At 42.0% G+C, this 18,948-nt stretch overlaps 1 protein-coding gene across 1 annotated transcript in view; it reads right to left on the reverse strand.

The window, feature by feature from the left end:
- The window catches only part of casz1 (castor zinc finger 1), a 74,220-nt gene that overhangs the window by 20,717 nt on the left and 34,555 nt on the right, over positions 1-18,948 (reverse strand). The window contains exons 2-5 of the mRNA XM_053316980.1: positions 10,185-10,724; positions 3,977-4,726; positions 3,826-3,934; positions 1,686-1,751 (exon numbers count right to left, since the gene is read on the reverse strand). Coding sequence (XP_053172955.1) covers positions 1,686-1,751; positions 3,826-3,934; positions 3,977-4,726; positions 10,185-10,724 — 1,465 coding nt within the window. The remainder of the gene's footprint in view (positions 1-1,685; positions 1,752-3,825; positions 3,935-3,976; positions 4,727-10,184; positions 10,725-18,948) is intronic.

Raw genomic sequence — 18,948 nt, forward strand, 5'->3', positions numbered from 1 at the left:
AAAACAATTATGTATTTTGAGGGGGATTTTTTGATGGCTCTTTTAAAAAGGACAAAAATCAAAAGTTGAATTATGTGACTGCAGACCATAAAGCCTACATATGTCCTGACCATTAGTGATTTCTATACTCTTCTTTCACATACACGCACTCACACATTTACACTTATGAACACACAAAGCCCCCCCTCCCATTCCCCTGAGACTATGGCCCACCCCTCTGCTCATTGCCCAGCTGTATCACTTTGCCTCTGGACAATTCCCACTTGCCGCGTCAGGGGGCCTAATGGGCCGCTGCTATTCAGCACCAGATTAAATATTAATATCGCCACGATACAGAGATTGCAGCGCATCTCCAGTTACAATAGAGATACACAGATCAAAGTGCTGAGGCAATAGCGGGTGCATGAAAGCATTTAAAGAGTGAAAACTGCAACTAAACACTACCAGGGTAGCTCTTTAAAACATCAAACTGTAGTGTGTTGAGGAGATGAAGAACTTTTTTCCTCTTTTCATAAGGTTTGGGTGCAAACAGGTTTACAAAGCTGTTTTTTAGTATTAGTGTGTACTCATTAGCCCCAGCTCCAAAGAGGACCCTCCCCCGCTTCTACCTCCCCTCTCGGTGCTACATTTGCCCTTTTTATGAGCCCTCCTTTTCCATTTTTTTCCTCCCTCCTCTTCTTCCCTTTCTCTTTTTTTCCCAACCCCAACACGGAAATTGAAACTGTATCTGGGCTTATCTGCAGCCTCCCCGTGCATCAACTGCCGAGATGTTTAGACAAATTTTATGCATTATGCAGCGCAAATATCAAAACAGTTCTTGGCAGTGCCAGCAGAAGCCTCATTAAAAATTCCTTAATTAAATCTTCTTGCAAAATGTAATCAGTCCAAGGAAGAGGTTGTGTGTGTGTGTGTGTGTGTGTGTGTGTGTGTGCAGAAGAGGATGTGTGTGTGTATGTGTGTGTGTGTCTGTCAGTGCCAAGGCTTTGATTTGTGCCCTTCATGTTATGGCTTGGAGAAGTAATCATTAACGCCAAAGCCACTTTGGCTTTTCAAATGCTGTTTTTCTTTCTTTTTAAACTGAATAAACAAACAAGTGATAATCACCTTCTAGTGTCGGCTCAAAATGAATCCAGAATGGGGGACATTGTTCTGTGTCCATTGAAACGCAAGATACCTCCCTTCCCCTGATGTTTTTGTCTCTGTTGGTGTGAGTGACTGACTTTTTAGATCAGTCAGTTCCTCGTGTGTTCAACAATAAACGGCAGAACTCAAGAAGAACCCTGCCTAAGCTCATATCCTCTCTGTGTCAGTCACTGCATAGAGACGCAGACTTATGTTCTCCTCAATGTTTTAGTGCTATATGCACCGAGAGCTTTTATTCAAACAGTTACAGTAAGCTACCATCAAACCATTTCCCTTTCATTACCCCTCATCCTTCTACGTCCTCTCACCACATAAATTGGAGTCTTTTCTTAATTAATTCACTGCGCATTGAACATCCTCATAGCAGTCTACAATCTAGTTACATCACTGAATAAAACACACCATCAGTGGATAAAAAAAGGTTTGTCTACATACACACACACACACACACACACACACACACACACACACACACACACACACACATATATATATATGTATTTTTTTTTTCATTGGTGTAGCACATTGAGGGATTTGCATACCTGGCAATATATTTCTGGTAGAGGTTGACGTCGTCGCTAGCGGGTTTATCTGGTGGCAGGCCATTCCTAATGCAACAGCAAACACAAAGGAGACAGGATTAATGGTGAGGTTGGGCTGCCTGTTGTTAATAAAAACAAACTGACACAATATTTACTTACAAGCCGCTCCCAAACTTTGGACTATCAATATACATTTTCTTGTGGCATAACAGCATTTTCATGTGCCATCTGAATCAGGGATAGACGGAGCACACTTTGATGCATGGTCTCCCAACCAATGGAAGGCAAAATGCAGGAGCAAAGGGACATTAATCTTTTATGTGGGTATTTTGTGAGTGCTCATATGCAAAACTGGATAATGGGGATGTAGAAAAAAAGCTCTAAAAAGGTCTTTTCTGATAATCTCTAAGGGCCTTGGCTCTAATGCTGATGTCAGGTTGTCTCCAATCAGTCTGGACTCAGCTCAAACATAGATGAAGACAACACCGCTCCTTTAAATACACATGGATCTAGCTAATCAACTTAGTAACAGTTTTAACTCAATCGGATTCAGGTCAAAACAGGAAATCAAGAAGAATTGATCATATTACTACTATATAAAGGCATGCCGAGGAATGCTGTGTACTCTTTGTCACCTGTGATGTGACTCCCTTTATGTAGCCGATAGCAGTACTGACTGTACAGTGACAGTCATAATACAGTATTGGTTCTGCTTGCTCCCCCTCAGCAATGGCATTTAGCTCCATGTGAGCAGCTCCACACGGGGGATGACCTGAGGTTAATCTGGCCCAGAGGGGAGGATGCACTGCCAGACATTCTCCCTTGCCCCCCTACTCTCCCACCGCCACCCCCATCCCCACCCCCCCAACCCTCTCCCAGTATACAACCACCAGACTGGGTCAGTTAGCCAAGCTTGCAGCTCCTCTGAGCCCCAACCTGACAAAGGGCAAAGCCTGAGGGAGAAGTGCCTGAGGGCTCTTGAACAGTGTCTTTGATAGGTCTTGACTAACTAGAGACAAGGTCAAAACCAATCAAACAGACTCTGGAAGCTGTTTCCTACTGGTAGTGCACACGACTGTAGGCTAGCTCCCCAAACCCCTCGTTTGCTTCCTTTAAAGTGCACTCGTCAGGCAGTGTTGAGTCGGCCCCTGTGACTCGCCGGGAGGTTAGTCATGGCTCCAAAGTAATTAAAGAGAGAGTTGTTACACCCTAGCCAAACGAAAGAAGTCAGTCACTTTGCGATGACTGTGCTAAATCAGTCTCCACGGAGTGCTACAGCGAGTAAACACTTCATGTGCCTTCGCAACTCATCATGTCGCGGATCTATTGGGCGCTATGCGCTATTTCACACTACATTCCTGTTGGCTGCTGTGGAGGTAGCAATTACCTTTGCTTTAGGCTAACTGACTCACAGTAGCAGTTAAGTGTATGTGAGCTTCACATTAGCTCCAAGGTGTTCCATTGAGAGACTATCAGTGTTAAGAAGACAGACCTCTGAGCTTGAAATCTTTTCAGTACACCAGTAAACTTCAGATTGGAATTTCAATTAATATGATTTATTAGCTGATTGAAGAGGATGCTGGATGCCGCCATTTATTCCTCCATGAGTTCTGAATGTTTTATCACTTTACTTTATATCTCAAAACCTATTACACAGGTTTCAGGTAAATTTTGTGGGAAGTAAATTTATGTTCAGTAAGGCCAAGGAATAGCAGATTATTTTTGGTGAAGACAGCATTTGTACTTTGCTTTTTCACTAATTACTCACTCACTTTTTTTTTATTTCAATGTAAAACAAATTTGAAAATCTAAAATCGTAAGGAATTAGTTATTTGATATTCCATACGATATTTACCTATGACAGGTTGCATTTTGAAGGCATGGCCTATTTGATCAAGTACCATGTCAGCTCTGAGAGATTTAAGGTTTTATTTAGATGGCCATAACTCACTGGTCTTTAGTCCGACTTATTTAAAATTTTGGCAAGATTGCTTTGTACAAGACAAATCACCAACATTCATAAATTCCAAAAAATCTATTTATATTCAATAAAGTATCAAAACAAATGAAAGGATTGTGTAACCTTAGCAGCAGCATGAGCTCTCTGAGTTCTTTATAGTTTTATATAAGACAGACTTACTTAACGGAGGACACAGTGCCAGTGGTGATGGAGTCAGTCTTGGAAAAGCTGGACTTTAGGTAGTCAGAGGTGCTGAAGCTTATGTTACCCGCCTGGTCCATTGTGAGCCCTGGAGCAATGCTGGTCCCTGCTGCACCTATGGTAGGGACACCAGGGGCCCCAGGATTACCTGGTGCTGTAGCGAGGACATTGGGTATCAGCGAAGTCTCGGAATTTCCTGGCATCAGCTTCTGAATTGTTTTAATGTCATACTTCGAAGGGCGGCCCACTTTGCCAGTCTTAAAGGCGATGGCACCACCCATGTCTTGGTTGCCCTCACCAGGCTTAAAGAGGTGCAGAAACTTGACGTTCTCCAGGTCATACTTGGAGGGTCGCTTGTAAGTATTACCATTCTGGTGCTGTAGGCTCTCACCCATCTTCAACTTCTGAATGAAGAAGTCATACTTGGAGGCTCGGGACTGCATGTTCTGGATGTGAGAGGGATTGGATGGCTGTGGAGTGCCCAGCTGTGGTCCTCCTGGCTGTTTGTGATCCAGGCTGGAGGAGTAGATGCGTGCCTCGGCCCCTGGGAGGCACCCTGAACTCTGGAGCATGGCAGCACTCTTCTCTTGGGCCAGTTTTGAGTTGAGGTCATCTGGTTTAGGTGGGGAAGCATGCATGGGCCAAGGTAGGGTCTCACCGGCTTTTAGCTTGCGGATGTACTCTTCGTACTTGGAGAAGCGGGCACGCCGTGAGGCCTCCTCAATACTGAGGGATGAGGGGTCTGAGGTAGCGGCTTTGAGCTTCTCAAAGCTGATCTTCTTGGTCAGCTCATCCCTTACCTGCTGGTCATCATATCCGAACATTCCCAAAAACTCATTCATGGTGTTGGCTGCATAGTCTCGCAGGGCAGATGCTTCTCCTGAAAAAGAGTAGAGAGCTCATACGTAAGTGGTAGAACTGTTATAGCTGCTTTAACTTTAGCAAACCTTAGAGTCCCTCATTGGTGCTGTCTGAAATCATTATAACAAAGTCTTTACTGGCTAAAAGAGAACATAGTTATTCATATTAGTATGTTTGTTTTTTAATGTCAGTAGTGAAACTGAAACCAACTTTACCCTTTACTCAAGACGTGTTAATCAGTAGAGCCAAATTCAGGTCACTCAATCAGTCAACCAAATGGTTTTCTCATTTCATGTTGAATGATGCTCCCTTGACAAGTGTTACACTGTCGCTATGCTTTGTAGCGGATGGATGGTCTACTGTATGTGCGATAATTAAGGTTTTTATTTGGCAGCAATTACTCTAGTTACAAATGGATTAATCTGGCAAAGTAGCTTTGTGTTACAAGTGTAGACTATATTTTGTCGGCTCAATTAATGAAACAACGCTCTCTCATCTCAGTGTTTCGGCAAACACACTGCTACGTTGATACTGGATAACTTAAGTGAACAACTTCTATTACATTATTCATTGTGGTAAAGTGTATCTGTTTTCTGAGTATTACATACAACTGATGCCGTTATCCTGTTTATTTTAGAAAGTAAAAGAGTAAATCTAACAACAGGAAAAGTGATTCTGCACAGCAAGCTACAACACCATCTGTACATGTCTCTGTATTTAGGTGTCTACAAACAAGCAGCCTGAGGCAATGCTCTTCCTGTTTTGGTTGCACTATAAGTCAGTCCTGCAGAATCTGCGGGTTAAATGCACCAAGGGCCTACTGAATAAACAAACTTTTTTTCAGATTTTTTGTCTGCTCATGTTGTGCATTAAAATGGATTTGAGATGAACTATAGAGGTCAAAACATTACATGAATACTCTACTTATAGGAGAACAAAATCTTAGTAACTAAATTAAGAGATCAAAAACATATTTGATAATATAATATAAATATACAAGTGAAGCTTTAGAAATAAAGTAACATTATTTTCCTGTTATATCAATTCATAAAATCCCATATGACCCTTGGTGTAAAGTATTTGAAAAAATGATAATTGTGTCACCTTCAAAAGTGAAACAAATTAATCTTTTTACACATTTGTGAACAGAAACACCACTTTCATTTTAAGAGTCCATTAAATTGGACAACTTCCCCAAGGACATATACAACATATAGTCAATGTATAGTTTAATTGCATTACGTGGAGATTAATTCTGGCCCATTAACTTTCATCCAGGTTAGTGCAAAGGGTCAGAGAGTGGGGAAAAGGGAAAAAAACGATTTCGCCTCTGCATAAAGAAGAAGAGCATGAGCAGAGAGGAAAATGTGCAAAGGAAGTGTGTGAGAGAGAGACACACACAAAAGAGAAAAACAGAGGGAGGACAGTTGTGTCTTAATTCCAAAAATCTTGTGTTGTGTCAGTTTGCATGTTCCCAGAATACAAGCATGCTGGTAATGCACCAGATAATATTTTAACCCATGGCATGTAAAACTTTTGGCCCTCTTAAATCATCATTGGCACAGTCACAGGATCAGTGTCCAAAGCTTTTTTTTAATGTGCTTTATTGCTTTTTTCATCAGCAACACATGAGCCTGCCAGAGGTAATACCACCTACCACCCGGGTAATTAATACACAAATATTTCTTCTCTTGTCTCAGATTTCTCAGTTATTGCTAAATCAGTCGCCATGCTCTGCTTTTCACATCTCCTGTATAGCATGTAAAATAATCCCCAAATTTCCACTCACTGCATTGGGGTTGCTGCTCTGTGCGGTGGATCAGTATGAAAGAGTATCTGGTGGATCGAAAGGGCATGAAAAATGTAAGAGAAATGGATCAAGTATTTGAGAGCAAATATGTTCATGTTTGCCGTAGATCATTTTATCAAATCTACCATGTTTCCACATGTTCTGAAGCCACAGAGTGACATACTACAAGTACTGAAATTACTTTTTCTATGCTTTCTTGGACCACTTCAGCACCCTTTTCATTTGATAACAGCACATGGCACAAGATCACAGGAACGACATGTGAACTTTTAAGATATCACACTTCTCATTTGATTTAGGTGCTGATAATGTTAGTGCTCGGCTAGATTTTACTCCTACTGTATTTATAAGGGCACCTCAGGTCACAGAATATCATATAGCACTAAAGTTAGGGCAGGCCCACCCACACCAGCAAATGAGACTGAAATGGGGACTACACTTTCTGAATGGCATTTAAAAAGGGCAAATTATATCCTTAAATCCTATCTTCACATTTCTAAATACAAGAGAATTATTATTACTTTCATAAATGTTGTCACAGTTATGTTGGTTCTGTAGTGATTGTTTGGAGCTTCATGTCCTTTCAATGATTATCACATTAGAGACAACATCTATAAGTTTTGTGGCAGATTTGATTTCTATCACTTCAGAGAGATAAGCAGTTTCTTTTTTCATATTCTATTTGCTTATGGTATTATCATCACCTTCTCACAAAAAATTAGGAAAGTGTCTTTATTTACCAGCGAAGCCATGTGACATGCTATCAATGAAAGGCAAATGATTGGCCTTGAAAGGATTATGACTGGGAGTGACAGGAGATAACCTTTCTAAAAGAACATGTAAATAAGTTTTCTACTCAATTTCTCTCAAGCTGCCTCTTGTGACACCAGGTGGGAGACCACAAATGGCAAATGAGTTAAAGTCCGATTGGTCCCACTCCCCAATCCTTTTAAAAAATAAAGTAAATATATAAACCTATTTTTTTCTGTTTCCTAACACATCTGACTTTCCCCTTTTTACTCTCTCTGGTGTCACTGGAAAATCTTCCTAATCTTGACACGCCAACAAAAACCAACAAGACACAGACCTGCCTTGTCTATATTTGAGGCAATTAGGCCACATTTTCCCCTTCCAGATATGATAACGGATGGGCATTATATCTCCTCTTGGCTGACCAAACATGGCCATCAGTGTGGCACAGCTTCTCTGCTCGCAGTACTGAGAGGCAGAGGTGTTGCTGATGATAAAGGTGCATGTGAATGGCTATATATGGACTAATCTAGTGTTTGAATACCTTCTAAAGGGTGTCACTTTTGAACCACATATGCACAATGTACATAATTATGTGAACTTAGTTCAGTCAGAGAAAGTTCTGAATAGTGGATCTTTAAAAATATGGAATAATAATTTAAATTGAGTTTTATAAAGCAATTTGTGTTCATCTTATTGAATTAGTTTAAGTGTGTTTTGTTTGAATGGACAGTGGTATCCTAATAAAGCTTTGAATAAATGACATATGCATTTGTTTGGACTAATTTAACACACGCACACAACTGTACAGAGCTTCAAACTTCCTCACTGTTTGGTTAGTTAATTAACAGGCAGTAAATAGAGAGGGCTTTGAAACAGCTTGAAATGAACAATAACCTTTTACAGTGAACCCAGAATTGCAAATGGAAGTCATGGTCAAGCCTGTTTGATCCATCGCTATGAGCATCTCTGTCATTGCTTTCATAGCTTTTATTCATTGGTTTTTCCATTGACTGGCTTATGAGGGCTCTAATGCGACATCTAAATTATCTAGGAAAAGTATTCTGGGGTTTTGCACTGATAGGAAATCCGCACGATGCCTCAATGTGAGGAGTTAAATGTTTTGAAGGTCGCAGTTTCTCTCATTGATCTTGCAATGTTTGTTAATTACATTGTCACTGATGTTGTGAGAGATAATTAAGCCACTATGTTTATATGCATAATTATGTGCACTCCGCATCAGCCTTTGAAAGACAGCGGTGAGAGAGAGGGAGAGAGAGAGAGAGAGAAAGAGAGAGAGCGAGAGGAAAAAATGTTTTAATTGTGAGCTGAGCAGAAACATGGCAATATAGATGCCCTAGTTACAATCAACAAAGAGCAACTCTGAAAAAAAAAACACTCCAAAGACAAGATTTACAACTGATGCAGTATGCTCTCCCTGCTGTCTTCAAACACTCTGGCTTTGTTGTGAGATGTAAAGTAGTAAGGGAGCCAGCGGAGGGAAAGGTGTCGGCCTGCTGCACAACAGAAATACATATTTACAGAGACAGGCTTTTTTTTATGGTCATGAAATAAACACAAAATGACTAATTAAAACCACAAAGCCTTCTTCATTTGCCTCTGACATGAAACCTGGCTCATTTTCTGAGAAGCCCCTGCCCCCAATACTGCATGTGGCCAAAACTACTGCTGTACACTTGGGGAAAACAAAAAGAAATGACGACAAAAAAGAGCATGTGTACATGACTCTGAGGTAGATACCTAAACCTAGATGAAAGGGCAAAAAACTGTTATACTGAGGTGAGCAAGCACAAAACAAAACTTGTTTTTGTACCGCAACAACCGGTCTCACCAACAAATTGCCGTTTTTTTTTTCTCTGGGTGTCTGTTTAACAGGCTTTATCTATTCATATAACCGTGTTCGTTTTTTTTTTTTTCCTATTTACAGCTCTGTGTTTTAACTTCTGCTATAAAAAGTCCAATCTCTCCTATAGTCGGTCTGCGTCTAGTTTCAAGGGTCACAAAGTGTAATGACTGTAAACTGTACTTTCTTAAAAGATTGTTTGTGCTGTTCACACTTGTGCTACTTTAGAATGGCGGCTGAGAGTCCATGCCATTTTTATCTATTTGATAATCAGTGAATTATACCAAGGGAACATCATGTCACAATTAAACAGGGGCTATTATGAGTCATTTACAAGAGCACATAGTTTTAAGGCATTTATTCAAATATATTCATATCTTCTAATAACTGGGCCCTCTGTAGTTTGTGAGAAGATAATAACTTTCCCTATTTCAACTTTATTTGACAACTGATCTCTTGGATTTGACAACTGTGAAAAAAAAGGGTTTGCCAGAAACACCCTCCTCCACGGCAAACTACGACGATGTAATAGAGGAGCTTGAAGCAGTGGCTAAGTTTAGTGAGCTTAGGGAAAAATCAAAGACTCAATATGTAATCCTGGATGTAATATGAAGCTTAGCCTGGCCCTGCCATGCGCTCTTGGCCAGCAGCTGCTGGGAGAGTGCATAAACTGCCTTATGTTGTAAGCCTACTCCATTTATGAATTTCTTCGTACAGTTCACCACACACTGACAAGTTCCTGTTTTCCCCCCCATGGCCTGCCAGTTGAATCTGTCTTTAGGGTAATAATGTCACTGGCTATTCATAATGTAACTCTAGAGTGTCTCTTTCCAATATTGGCCACACTTAAGCTTATGTGGATGTGGCAATGTCACCCGCCTTCTATCTAAGCCTTTGCCCCTTAATACTATGAAGTGGAATGTTTTAAAGGGCAAAGGTGGTGTTGGTTTAAGATGAGCATGTATAAATCAGTAATGCAGGGACGTCATAAGGAAATTTATTAGAGGATAGAGAGTTTCAATATACCTGGAGCAGAGAAAGGTGCTTGGCGACTCTGGGCCTCGCTTGCCGGCATGTAGGTGTCAGTTTTTGAAGGCCTGTCTTCTACGTCTTTGTCGTCATGGTAACTGCCATCCTGAGACCCTGCCAAGGGCTCTGCCTCCTCTGCATTGTCTTCATCATCGCTGCAGCCTTTGGGCTGTACCATGTACACGCCCTCAGGAGGGCCATCTTCGTCATTGCTGACTTTGAGTTCATGCTCCTGCTCATCTCCGCACTCAGGAGCTGGTGGCTCATCACCATACTCGCCATTGACCCACTTCTCGATGGCCTCGCGTCTCTTCTGGTCCTCCTCTAGGCTCTGATTTAGGCTCAGGCTTTCGGTGAAGTTGGTCTCATTGTCATCGTAGTGGGAACTGCCACGCTCACTATTTTCTGCTACACTCTGGTCTCCTTCTGCATTCTGGGAGCTGCTGTCAAACACCACCTGGCGGCTCAGCTTGGCACAGATAGCATTGAGTTTTAGGCCACCTTTCCTTTTGGCGGCCATCTTGGATTTTCCTGAGGTCGTTTCAGTGCATAAACTCCTTTCAGCTGATGGAAACAAGAACAAGACAAAAAAAGATACAAGATTAGTCAAAATTGCGGTTGCCAGTATGCTTTCAATATCAACAGAAACACCATATGAGCCATTTTTTCAGTGTTGTTAACTTGTACTGATTTTAAACATCACAATGGAAAAACAAACTGACAGAACATTGGTGACTGCTGCTATTAATAACATCCAAAAGCACTTAACAATAACAGCACAAGACTGGAAGGACACAGAGAGATACTGTACATATCTTTCTAAGTCACACCTCCACGGTCAGCTCAGAGTTTAACAGTGGTGGAAAAAAAAGGAGAAAAAAGCACTGGCAGCTGAAACCACAAGCAGATAGGTATCAGACCCCCTACTACAGTACAAGCAGTAAGTACACTGCTACATAATCCTTCACATGACAGCGCTATAGAGACACTGTGAAACGTTATCTTCACTCTCACCTCAAGAGGCTGTGGTCCTGCCACTGAGTGGGGGGCTGCTCAGCTTTAAAGCTGTCAGGATGTGGAGTGAAAATGCTGAGCACTTTTGAGCTTTTTGGAGCCGTGTTCTCATGTTGGCTATTCAGTGGGATTAGACTCATAACTGTTTTTGTAGAGGCTGCTTATTTCACTTTATTAAAAGAGGAAAAAATGCACAATCTCTCTCTTTCTACACTCTACTGACTTTTACTGTTGATCCAGCCGAGACAGGGTAACAGAGGGTACATCATGCAAAAACATGTAGTTACCGTGTTTTACATATCTTTACTTAACACTTTACTTGACATGCTGCACAGTCTCTGCATTTTTCCCTCGTGCGGCCTCTCTGAACAATAGAGCATGATAGAGTGTGCTTTGGGGCAGGAATGGGTGGCATTATTTCAACCCAAGTGGGGCTATCTTTATAACATGTCCTGTGATGAGGCAGGAACAGCTGCCTGTGGCATTCCATATCCAGAGCTGCCTTTTTAGGGCAGAAACTGCACTCTGTTACCTTTCACTTTATTTCCAGAGCCACCAAAGTTCACCTTCCAACGGCATTTTCCAGACTCAAAATCAAGGCCAGATCTTTATCAAGTTGTAAATTACTTTTAAAAAGCAAGGAGGAGGTGACCGTGAGTAATTAAGCATTTATGCTATTCAAAGAAACGTTGTAGGATCACCAAGAGTGAGGACAAACTTGTTGACTTGTTTTTTTTATTCAATTGTATGTAAAGCTCTGTCAGTTGAAGCTCAATGAAAACAGCTAACCACCATGCCACAGCAGAGATATTTCTCCTCGTGAAGTTGCATTGAATCTCCATCTTAACTCAGCCACACTGTGGTTAAAATGATATGCTATCCTGAGCTACAGACACACCATTTCAGTGGAGAAAAACTTGCTATATCAGAGGTTACAAAGTTCTATCTTAAAGACTCAATTCACTTTATATAACAATGAGCAAGAGCCTCTTCATTTTCCCTCAGCCATAAAGCCAAGCACAATCATGTGTGAGCCATTGCCAGCATTATGTAAATCACATCGATGCAACATAAAATCCTGTTTTCATTTTCTTTTGCAAAGCTATGGAATCATTAGAGGATATACAATTTGAGGGAGTTTACAGATCACTCCGTCGCCAGACAATGTGCCTCGTACTCCCCACACATGCTTTCTCAGTTACTGTATTTACATTGCAGGCTTCCTCTCTGAAACAATGACTTCAGGAATTATGTAGTTTTGAGGGGGGCCATATATCAGCGGCACATTACGGTACAATTTAGTGTTAGACAATTGCAGGCAGGGGTGAAAGGGTCACCTTTTAGAGGACAGCAATTTTGGAGAAAAAAATCAGCTGGAAAAACTATTAGGAGGTGGAAGACATAAATTTTCAACTTTTTTTTTTTTTCAGAAATACCCCCCCAAGGAAGATTGAGGTCATTTGGGTGTTGCAGTGGAGGTCATTTTTCTGTTTACTGTGTTCAGTATTTCATGCTTTAACTACCGATTTCCTTTGCATTGCAATCTCAAGCTCCTTGTAGGAAATGACCCCTACATAGTTGTTTCTTTCCATTAGTGAGTATTTATGTGTGATTTTCAGTTTAACAATGAAGAGCGTGAGTAGAGGACCAAGTGCTACCGGTTGAGTATCTAAGCAGGCCTCTAACTGTTTTATCAGACATCTTAAGCACATATTCAATGTTTCCTTTCTTTAAAAGTAAGGCGTACTTTAAAACAAATTTAATATTGGGAGCTGCCCCTGAGGAGGAACATGCTATGGTTGGATGGTTTATGGAAGCTGTCTAAACTATTATTTATGCTGAGGGTTTCTGTCCACAGCAGCTTTTTGCCGTTGCTTACAATAGGGATTGCTATGGTAACACTAAGCTGTTTACCTCAAGTCGTTTGTGTGCATGATAGCGTACAATGATATAAAATCTAAGGGGACCTACATGAAAGAACAACTTTTCCCTCTGGGACCAACTCCCCCACCTCCCAGAGAGTCCAGTAAGCATTCTGCCTTATTAATGAATATCAGAAAGAAAAACAACACTGTCACATGGATCGGACATTATTTACAGTCTGTTTTAGCCTGGTGTGCTAATTGTCAAGGAGGAGACACCTCAGTAAGCACTGGGAGTTGGAAAAAAGAAGGCAGGTTTGAATTTGAACACAACAGCTGAAACTAATTTTTCCAACTGCTTATGTTAACTGTGACACTATTTTTACTGGAAACAGTGCAGGGCTACAAAGGAGCGCCATATACTGTCTGTATAAGGCCAAAACCCAAGGAAAAAGTTAGGAAACTATTCTAAATACATTTGGACTAGGTCGGGTTCTTTTTCATCTTCAGTCAAAAAGAAGCGCATCAAAGTTCCTTCGGGCCCTGTTTCTTTTCAGAGCTGGATGACACAACTTGTGTTCAATTTGAGCCCTATGCACTGGCAAACTTAGTCTTCCACAGCTCTAAGCCCCACAGGTCTTGTTGGTTTTTGATGCAGAGTCTCTGTTTGTGTGCCAGAATAATATCACGCCCAATCAAGTGGTGTTTCAAATCCTAATAACGCTGTTGGAAGTGCATTATTTGTGTGAACGTGCACAGACTGTAATCAAGGCTGCTTCGGGAAAAGGATGTGGGAGTTAACAGTGGTTGTGACTGGCAGGGTCACAGCTTTACATCTTTCTGACATACAAGATGAGGCAGCTTGTGTGAGTCTAAAATGCTCATGTACTCATCTCATGCAAGATGTAAAGTCACATGTACGACATATAGAATATTAAATAACTTGCCTTTATTGTTCATTCACAATGCAATGCTGCACCATAAACACACCGACTCCCTGCAGTGTTGTTAGTTTGTGTAGAAAGAGCTACCAGGCAGGAGGGTTTGTGTATAAGAGAGGTAGATGTTGCCTGTTAAAAGTGAAGCTTATCTCTTCACCTAATCAAACACCGGTACAAGATTTCTGAGATTTCCTGCTGAGTTTCAACATGACTGACACAGGGACAAACCCCCCGCAATATCTGGAGTTAATTAATACAAACAGGGTCCGGGAGATGTCTGTTCAGCACAGGATTACTTTACAATATGTAACCGAGAGATGCTCTAGCTCTTTGAAAAAGCTTACAACTTTATGAAACTTTGGCAGATTAATCAACAAGGCTGCAGCTCCCTGTGAGTAGCTCAGTCAACCTTTTGTGTCTGTGGCTCTTGAGGGAGTTTTATGTGTGAGAGAGCGTGCATGCATGTGTGTTTTAGGGACATCACTGAGCCACACAGGTAAACATACATACAAACATTTAAAAATTACCATGTTTTTATTTTTGTTAATTTAGAGCTTGCAGGTAGAAAATGTTTTTCTCTCTCTGTCTCTTTTTTCTCTCCCTCACCCTGCACGGTAGAGAGGCTGCAGCAGCCGCAAGGAAGTCAAGCGGAAAGCCACTGATGGACAACTACGCCACGACATCCAGACCCCAGCATCTGGCCCCTTTCTCATTTTTATTACACAAGAATAACAATAAGCAGGTCGTCGACCCCGCTGTGAGATTTTGCCACAGTTTTCCAACAGTCGGTGAAGCCGATGCTGAGAAATTTCCATTTTTCCGCATGCATATTTAATTGAGTTTTGTCCCAGTGGTGCGGAAATGATTTGTTTTTTGCTCTCTGTTCACTTGACTCCTCTTCGGAGTCGCTAACCCTGATTAAGACGTTCCCGTTAATTTCCCAGCGCACACCTTTTTTTTGTGCATTAATGGTTCTGATCGTCTAATTAAAACTTCTCAGCTCGGCTGCTGATCACCGCTCGTTGTGCCTCTGACCTGAAGTTTTAATTGCCGCATCAGAAGCGATAATAATAATTTTGAGGTTCTGATGATTAAAAACAATGCCATTGCCAACTAGTTGATAGATGAGGGTTTGGGGGTGGGCACATCAGAGAAGTTTATGCAGAGAAGGGATTTAGAAAGGGGGCTGTAAAGGTGGGTATACAGTACCAAGGAGCAAGAAGGGTGGGGGGAGATTACTACTGTAGGTGTTCACTGAGGGGAAGGGGGTGGCAGAGCATATGGAAATCTCCCAGCCCTCCTGTCCCTCAGAGTCTTCCTGAAGAAACAGGTTTGACTGGGACTGGGACTTAGTGTTCCCCACCTCAAATCTAAATCTGCCACTGACTGATCCACTTTGGAGCTCTACTCACTTGGCAGGTTTGGCATGCTGGGGAGGAGAGAGAAAGAGAGAGCACGGGAGAAGTAACGATAAAGGCATATAAAAGATGACGGCAGTCCAATACCCTCAGCTTATTTTCATAAAAAGATAATAGCACAGTAGGCGCAGTACAAAAGGCACATTGTTCATAAAGTGACTGAATGGAAAAAAGGAACCTGTGGTGACTGTTGTCTCTGTCATAAAACATGATACTGATGAGATATAGTGTATACGTAGATTACTGTCAGAACAGGAGAAGTGAGTTGCTTTTGATCTTCTTTAAACTGTACTTTCACACTGTACTCTACAGATCACACAAACTGCAGTGATGATAGGAAATGATTCAGGCATGAAGAGAAAGACTGTACAAGCGGGAAACTGCCACCAGCACCTATCTGTCACATTTTGTTCTTTTTTTAACAACTGGATTTCTAATGGATTTTTTAGGCTCCACTACAGGATCAATGTTTCGCTCTGTAACAATCTGTACATGTGTGCAGGCAGGCAGGCACATACAGTACACAGACACACGTGTGGACATACAGTGAGGACGGAGCTGTCTTCTCTCCCTTGCCCCTTACCCTCCCCCCTGTCCCCCTCTCTCACAAATCTATTTTATTATTAATCAGTTGGTTGCACATCTGCCTGCTTGTTGTTGTTTTTTTCTGTCAATAAAGCACTTATTGCTTTTAGTCTAGAATGTGACCTTGCACATTGTCTGTTGTCTTTCTGGGGGTGCCGACCTTGAAGGGCCCGTTTGGACTATTTCACTTCTGCGCCGTCCAAGGGCTGTTATCAAACACAAGCCCTCAGCCAAGTGCCACGCTCCCATCGCATCGCCGCAAAACACAAACAAGACGCTACAGGACAAAGGCGGACAAAAACGGCCCCAGTAACACACACACTGACTGCACAGGACAATGGCTGAAGAAAACAATGTATATTTCAAGTGCATGCGGAAGAGGAAAGACGTTGAACTTGAGGGCAATCAGGCAGGAAAGTTGAAATCTAAGGACAAATACGCCCTCCGGCTTCATCACAAACAGGGTAATTATGGTATTTTCCAGAACAGAGGACAAGCAGCCTAAAATGGTCTAAGGGAGAAAAAGAAATCTGACATGAGTGACAAGAAGCATTCTGACAGCCACGTACCAAAACAGCCAACTTTTATTCAGTTTGCTGCTTAGGGTTATTCACAGAACGTGTAGCTAACTTGTTAAAATTCTACATCAAATCTGGACTCACAGCTGGCACCAGATGATGACTTAATTTGTGAGTGTTTGTCTTGCAGGAGGCAAAAACCTTGCTTTAAAAAAATACACAAATGTGCCATGCTTCCATGAGCTGAAACAAGGGAAATTTATTCCTGCAGCTTTGTTTTGAAGCTCAGCTTCCATGTTCAGTTTCAAGACACCAGGAGTGCAATTTGATAAGCCATCCACCATGGTAAATGAGCAGACGACCCCTGTGTCCCTCCCTCATGGTTGCTGCGCTTGGTGCAGCAGCAAGGCAGTGTGGGTAGTACAGTGGAGAAGGGGCTCAGCGGTGCACCTCTCAAGGGCCCTTGAGCTAATATCTGTACAGATTAACTGCTTCAGTTGTATTTTGGTCACGGGGATCTCTCTTCGCCTTTGTGGCTTGTTGGGAGGGAGAGGGGGAGATGTGTGTGAGTGTGTGGTGTGTGTATTGTGCTTGTACGAGTGTTAGTTACACACTTTCTTCTGTTGCAAACGGCCCGCTTGCCTACAGTAAGAGGTCAGGAACTCACAGACTGGTATGTGTCACTCAATGTCATAATGTTTGGGGCCATATTTAATTTACCAGAATCTGGAGTTACACTGCTGAGTAAGTCATCCCCATCTTCCTACTATCACCTACCCCTCTATTTTTCAACAGAGCACACACACGCACACACACACACATACACACACACACACGCCCACAGTGTCAATCCTCCAGGGTAAACTCAGCACACGTCGCTCCATTAGTTATCAATTAAGTCTGGAAATCTCCACCTGGCGTACACACACAGATGAAGCCGACACACATACGAGCACCCCTCTCAAAAGGAAGTCGAGGAGAGCATGCCTTATTTGACTATAAGTGTGAGTGAGAGAGTGTGTTTGTGTGTCCGTGCGGGTAGCACTTTTGTCCATGAGGTTAACCTTGATATGAGGCCCTGTCAGGCCAGATAATGTCAATCAATGACAAGCCCTCACAGATAACCCCTAATGTGAAGCCTAAAAAGCAAAGCTGTTTAGATCTTTAGACATGCCCCCTTTCACCAGCATATGAATTGCATTACAAGGAAATGAGCTGTGGCATTTCTTTAATAAGACTCTTAAGACATTTTGACAGCATATAAGGCACTCTGCCATTAAAAAAATTAAATAAAGCCCCCACTGACAAAGCCTCCTCACACAAGGCAGTGTTCTGATGGGCAGATCTGAGTCCCTGCTAAGTGGAGGAGAGGAAAAGACATGTGGAGGGGAGGGTGGGGGAGAAGGGTGGACCTTATCCTTCTTTTTTCTCAAGCTCCCGGGGACTTCTTAATTGATTTCCAAGGTTATGTTTCAAATTTGTTTTTCAGATACGGGGACCTTGTGAACGAGAGTGCAAGTCAATGTTTTTCAAGCAATTTCCCTAAATTCATCCTGGTTTGGAATGTTTGCATCAGATCTCATTGACCTCCTTCCCCCTCCCACCTTTCCCCCCTTTGCTCTTTTTCTTTTCTCTCTCTCTCCTTGCAAAGAAGAAGGAGGTGACATTAACCCAAACAAGCATGTATTTCCAGACAGGATGCCTGTGCTGACAACATCGATCCCTGGCTACCATTAAAACATTTGCTCTGCCTGACAGACTTTTCCTCTTTTGGACTTTATATGCGCTAGAATGAATCACAGGTGCCCGTTAAAATGTCATCCTGGACAGGTTCTCTACCTGTCCAAAAATGACCCATGGCTCCCGAAAAAAGTCAGAGGCTTATCATACTAACTAACTTTTTATTACATTCTACAGTTTAGATGTTCAATGCAGCCTTCTTATGAGGCACAATTAAATTTTGATCAAAATACTTTCTTTGTAGAGCTGAGAGAGGAAGTGATGAGAATGAATCTTCCTGCTTGTGGGATTTGCATTTTTTAGACCCTGTGGCTGTGAGTCCCCTGCCAGATATTTAGTTTGTTATCTTTTGCTTTTCTGATAAGCAGGAAGGGAGTGACAATGGGGTTGCAATGATATATGACATTTTATAGTGTGTGTGTGTCCGTGTGTGGTTGGGGAAGGGTAATTCTGTGTACAATAAACTGTAACACATGTTAAGTGACTGTAACCAATATTAACTCTGTATATGTGTGTGTGTGTGTGTGTGTGTGTGTGTGTGTGCGTGTGTGTGTGTGTGTGTGTGTGTGTGTGTGTGTGTGTGTGTGTGTGTGTGTGTGTGTGTGTACGTATGTGTTGTGTGGATTGTAGACAGCAGGGCATTGTGCTCTGCGCTCTCCTTCTGCTCTTCTTTGTCTGGTGGCTGCAGGTCACGTCATTTGCTCTATGAA

This window comes from Scomber japonicus, chromosome 4 (genome assembly GCF_027409825.1).
Source record: "Scomber japonicus isolate fScoJap1 chromosome 4, fScoJap1.pri, whole genome shotgun sequence".
In the NCBI taxonomy this organism is placed as follows: domain Eukaryota; kingdom Metazoa; phylum Chordata; class Actinopteri; order Scombriformes; family Scombridae; genus Scomber; species Scomber japonicus.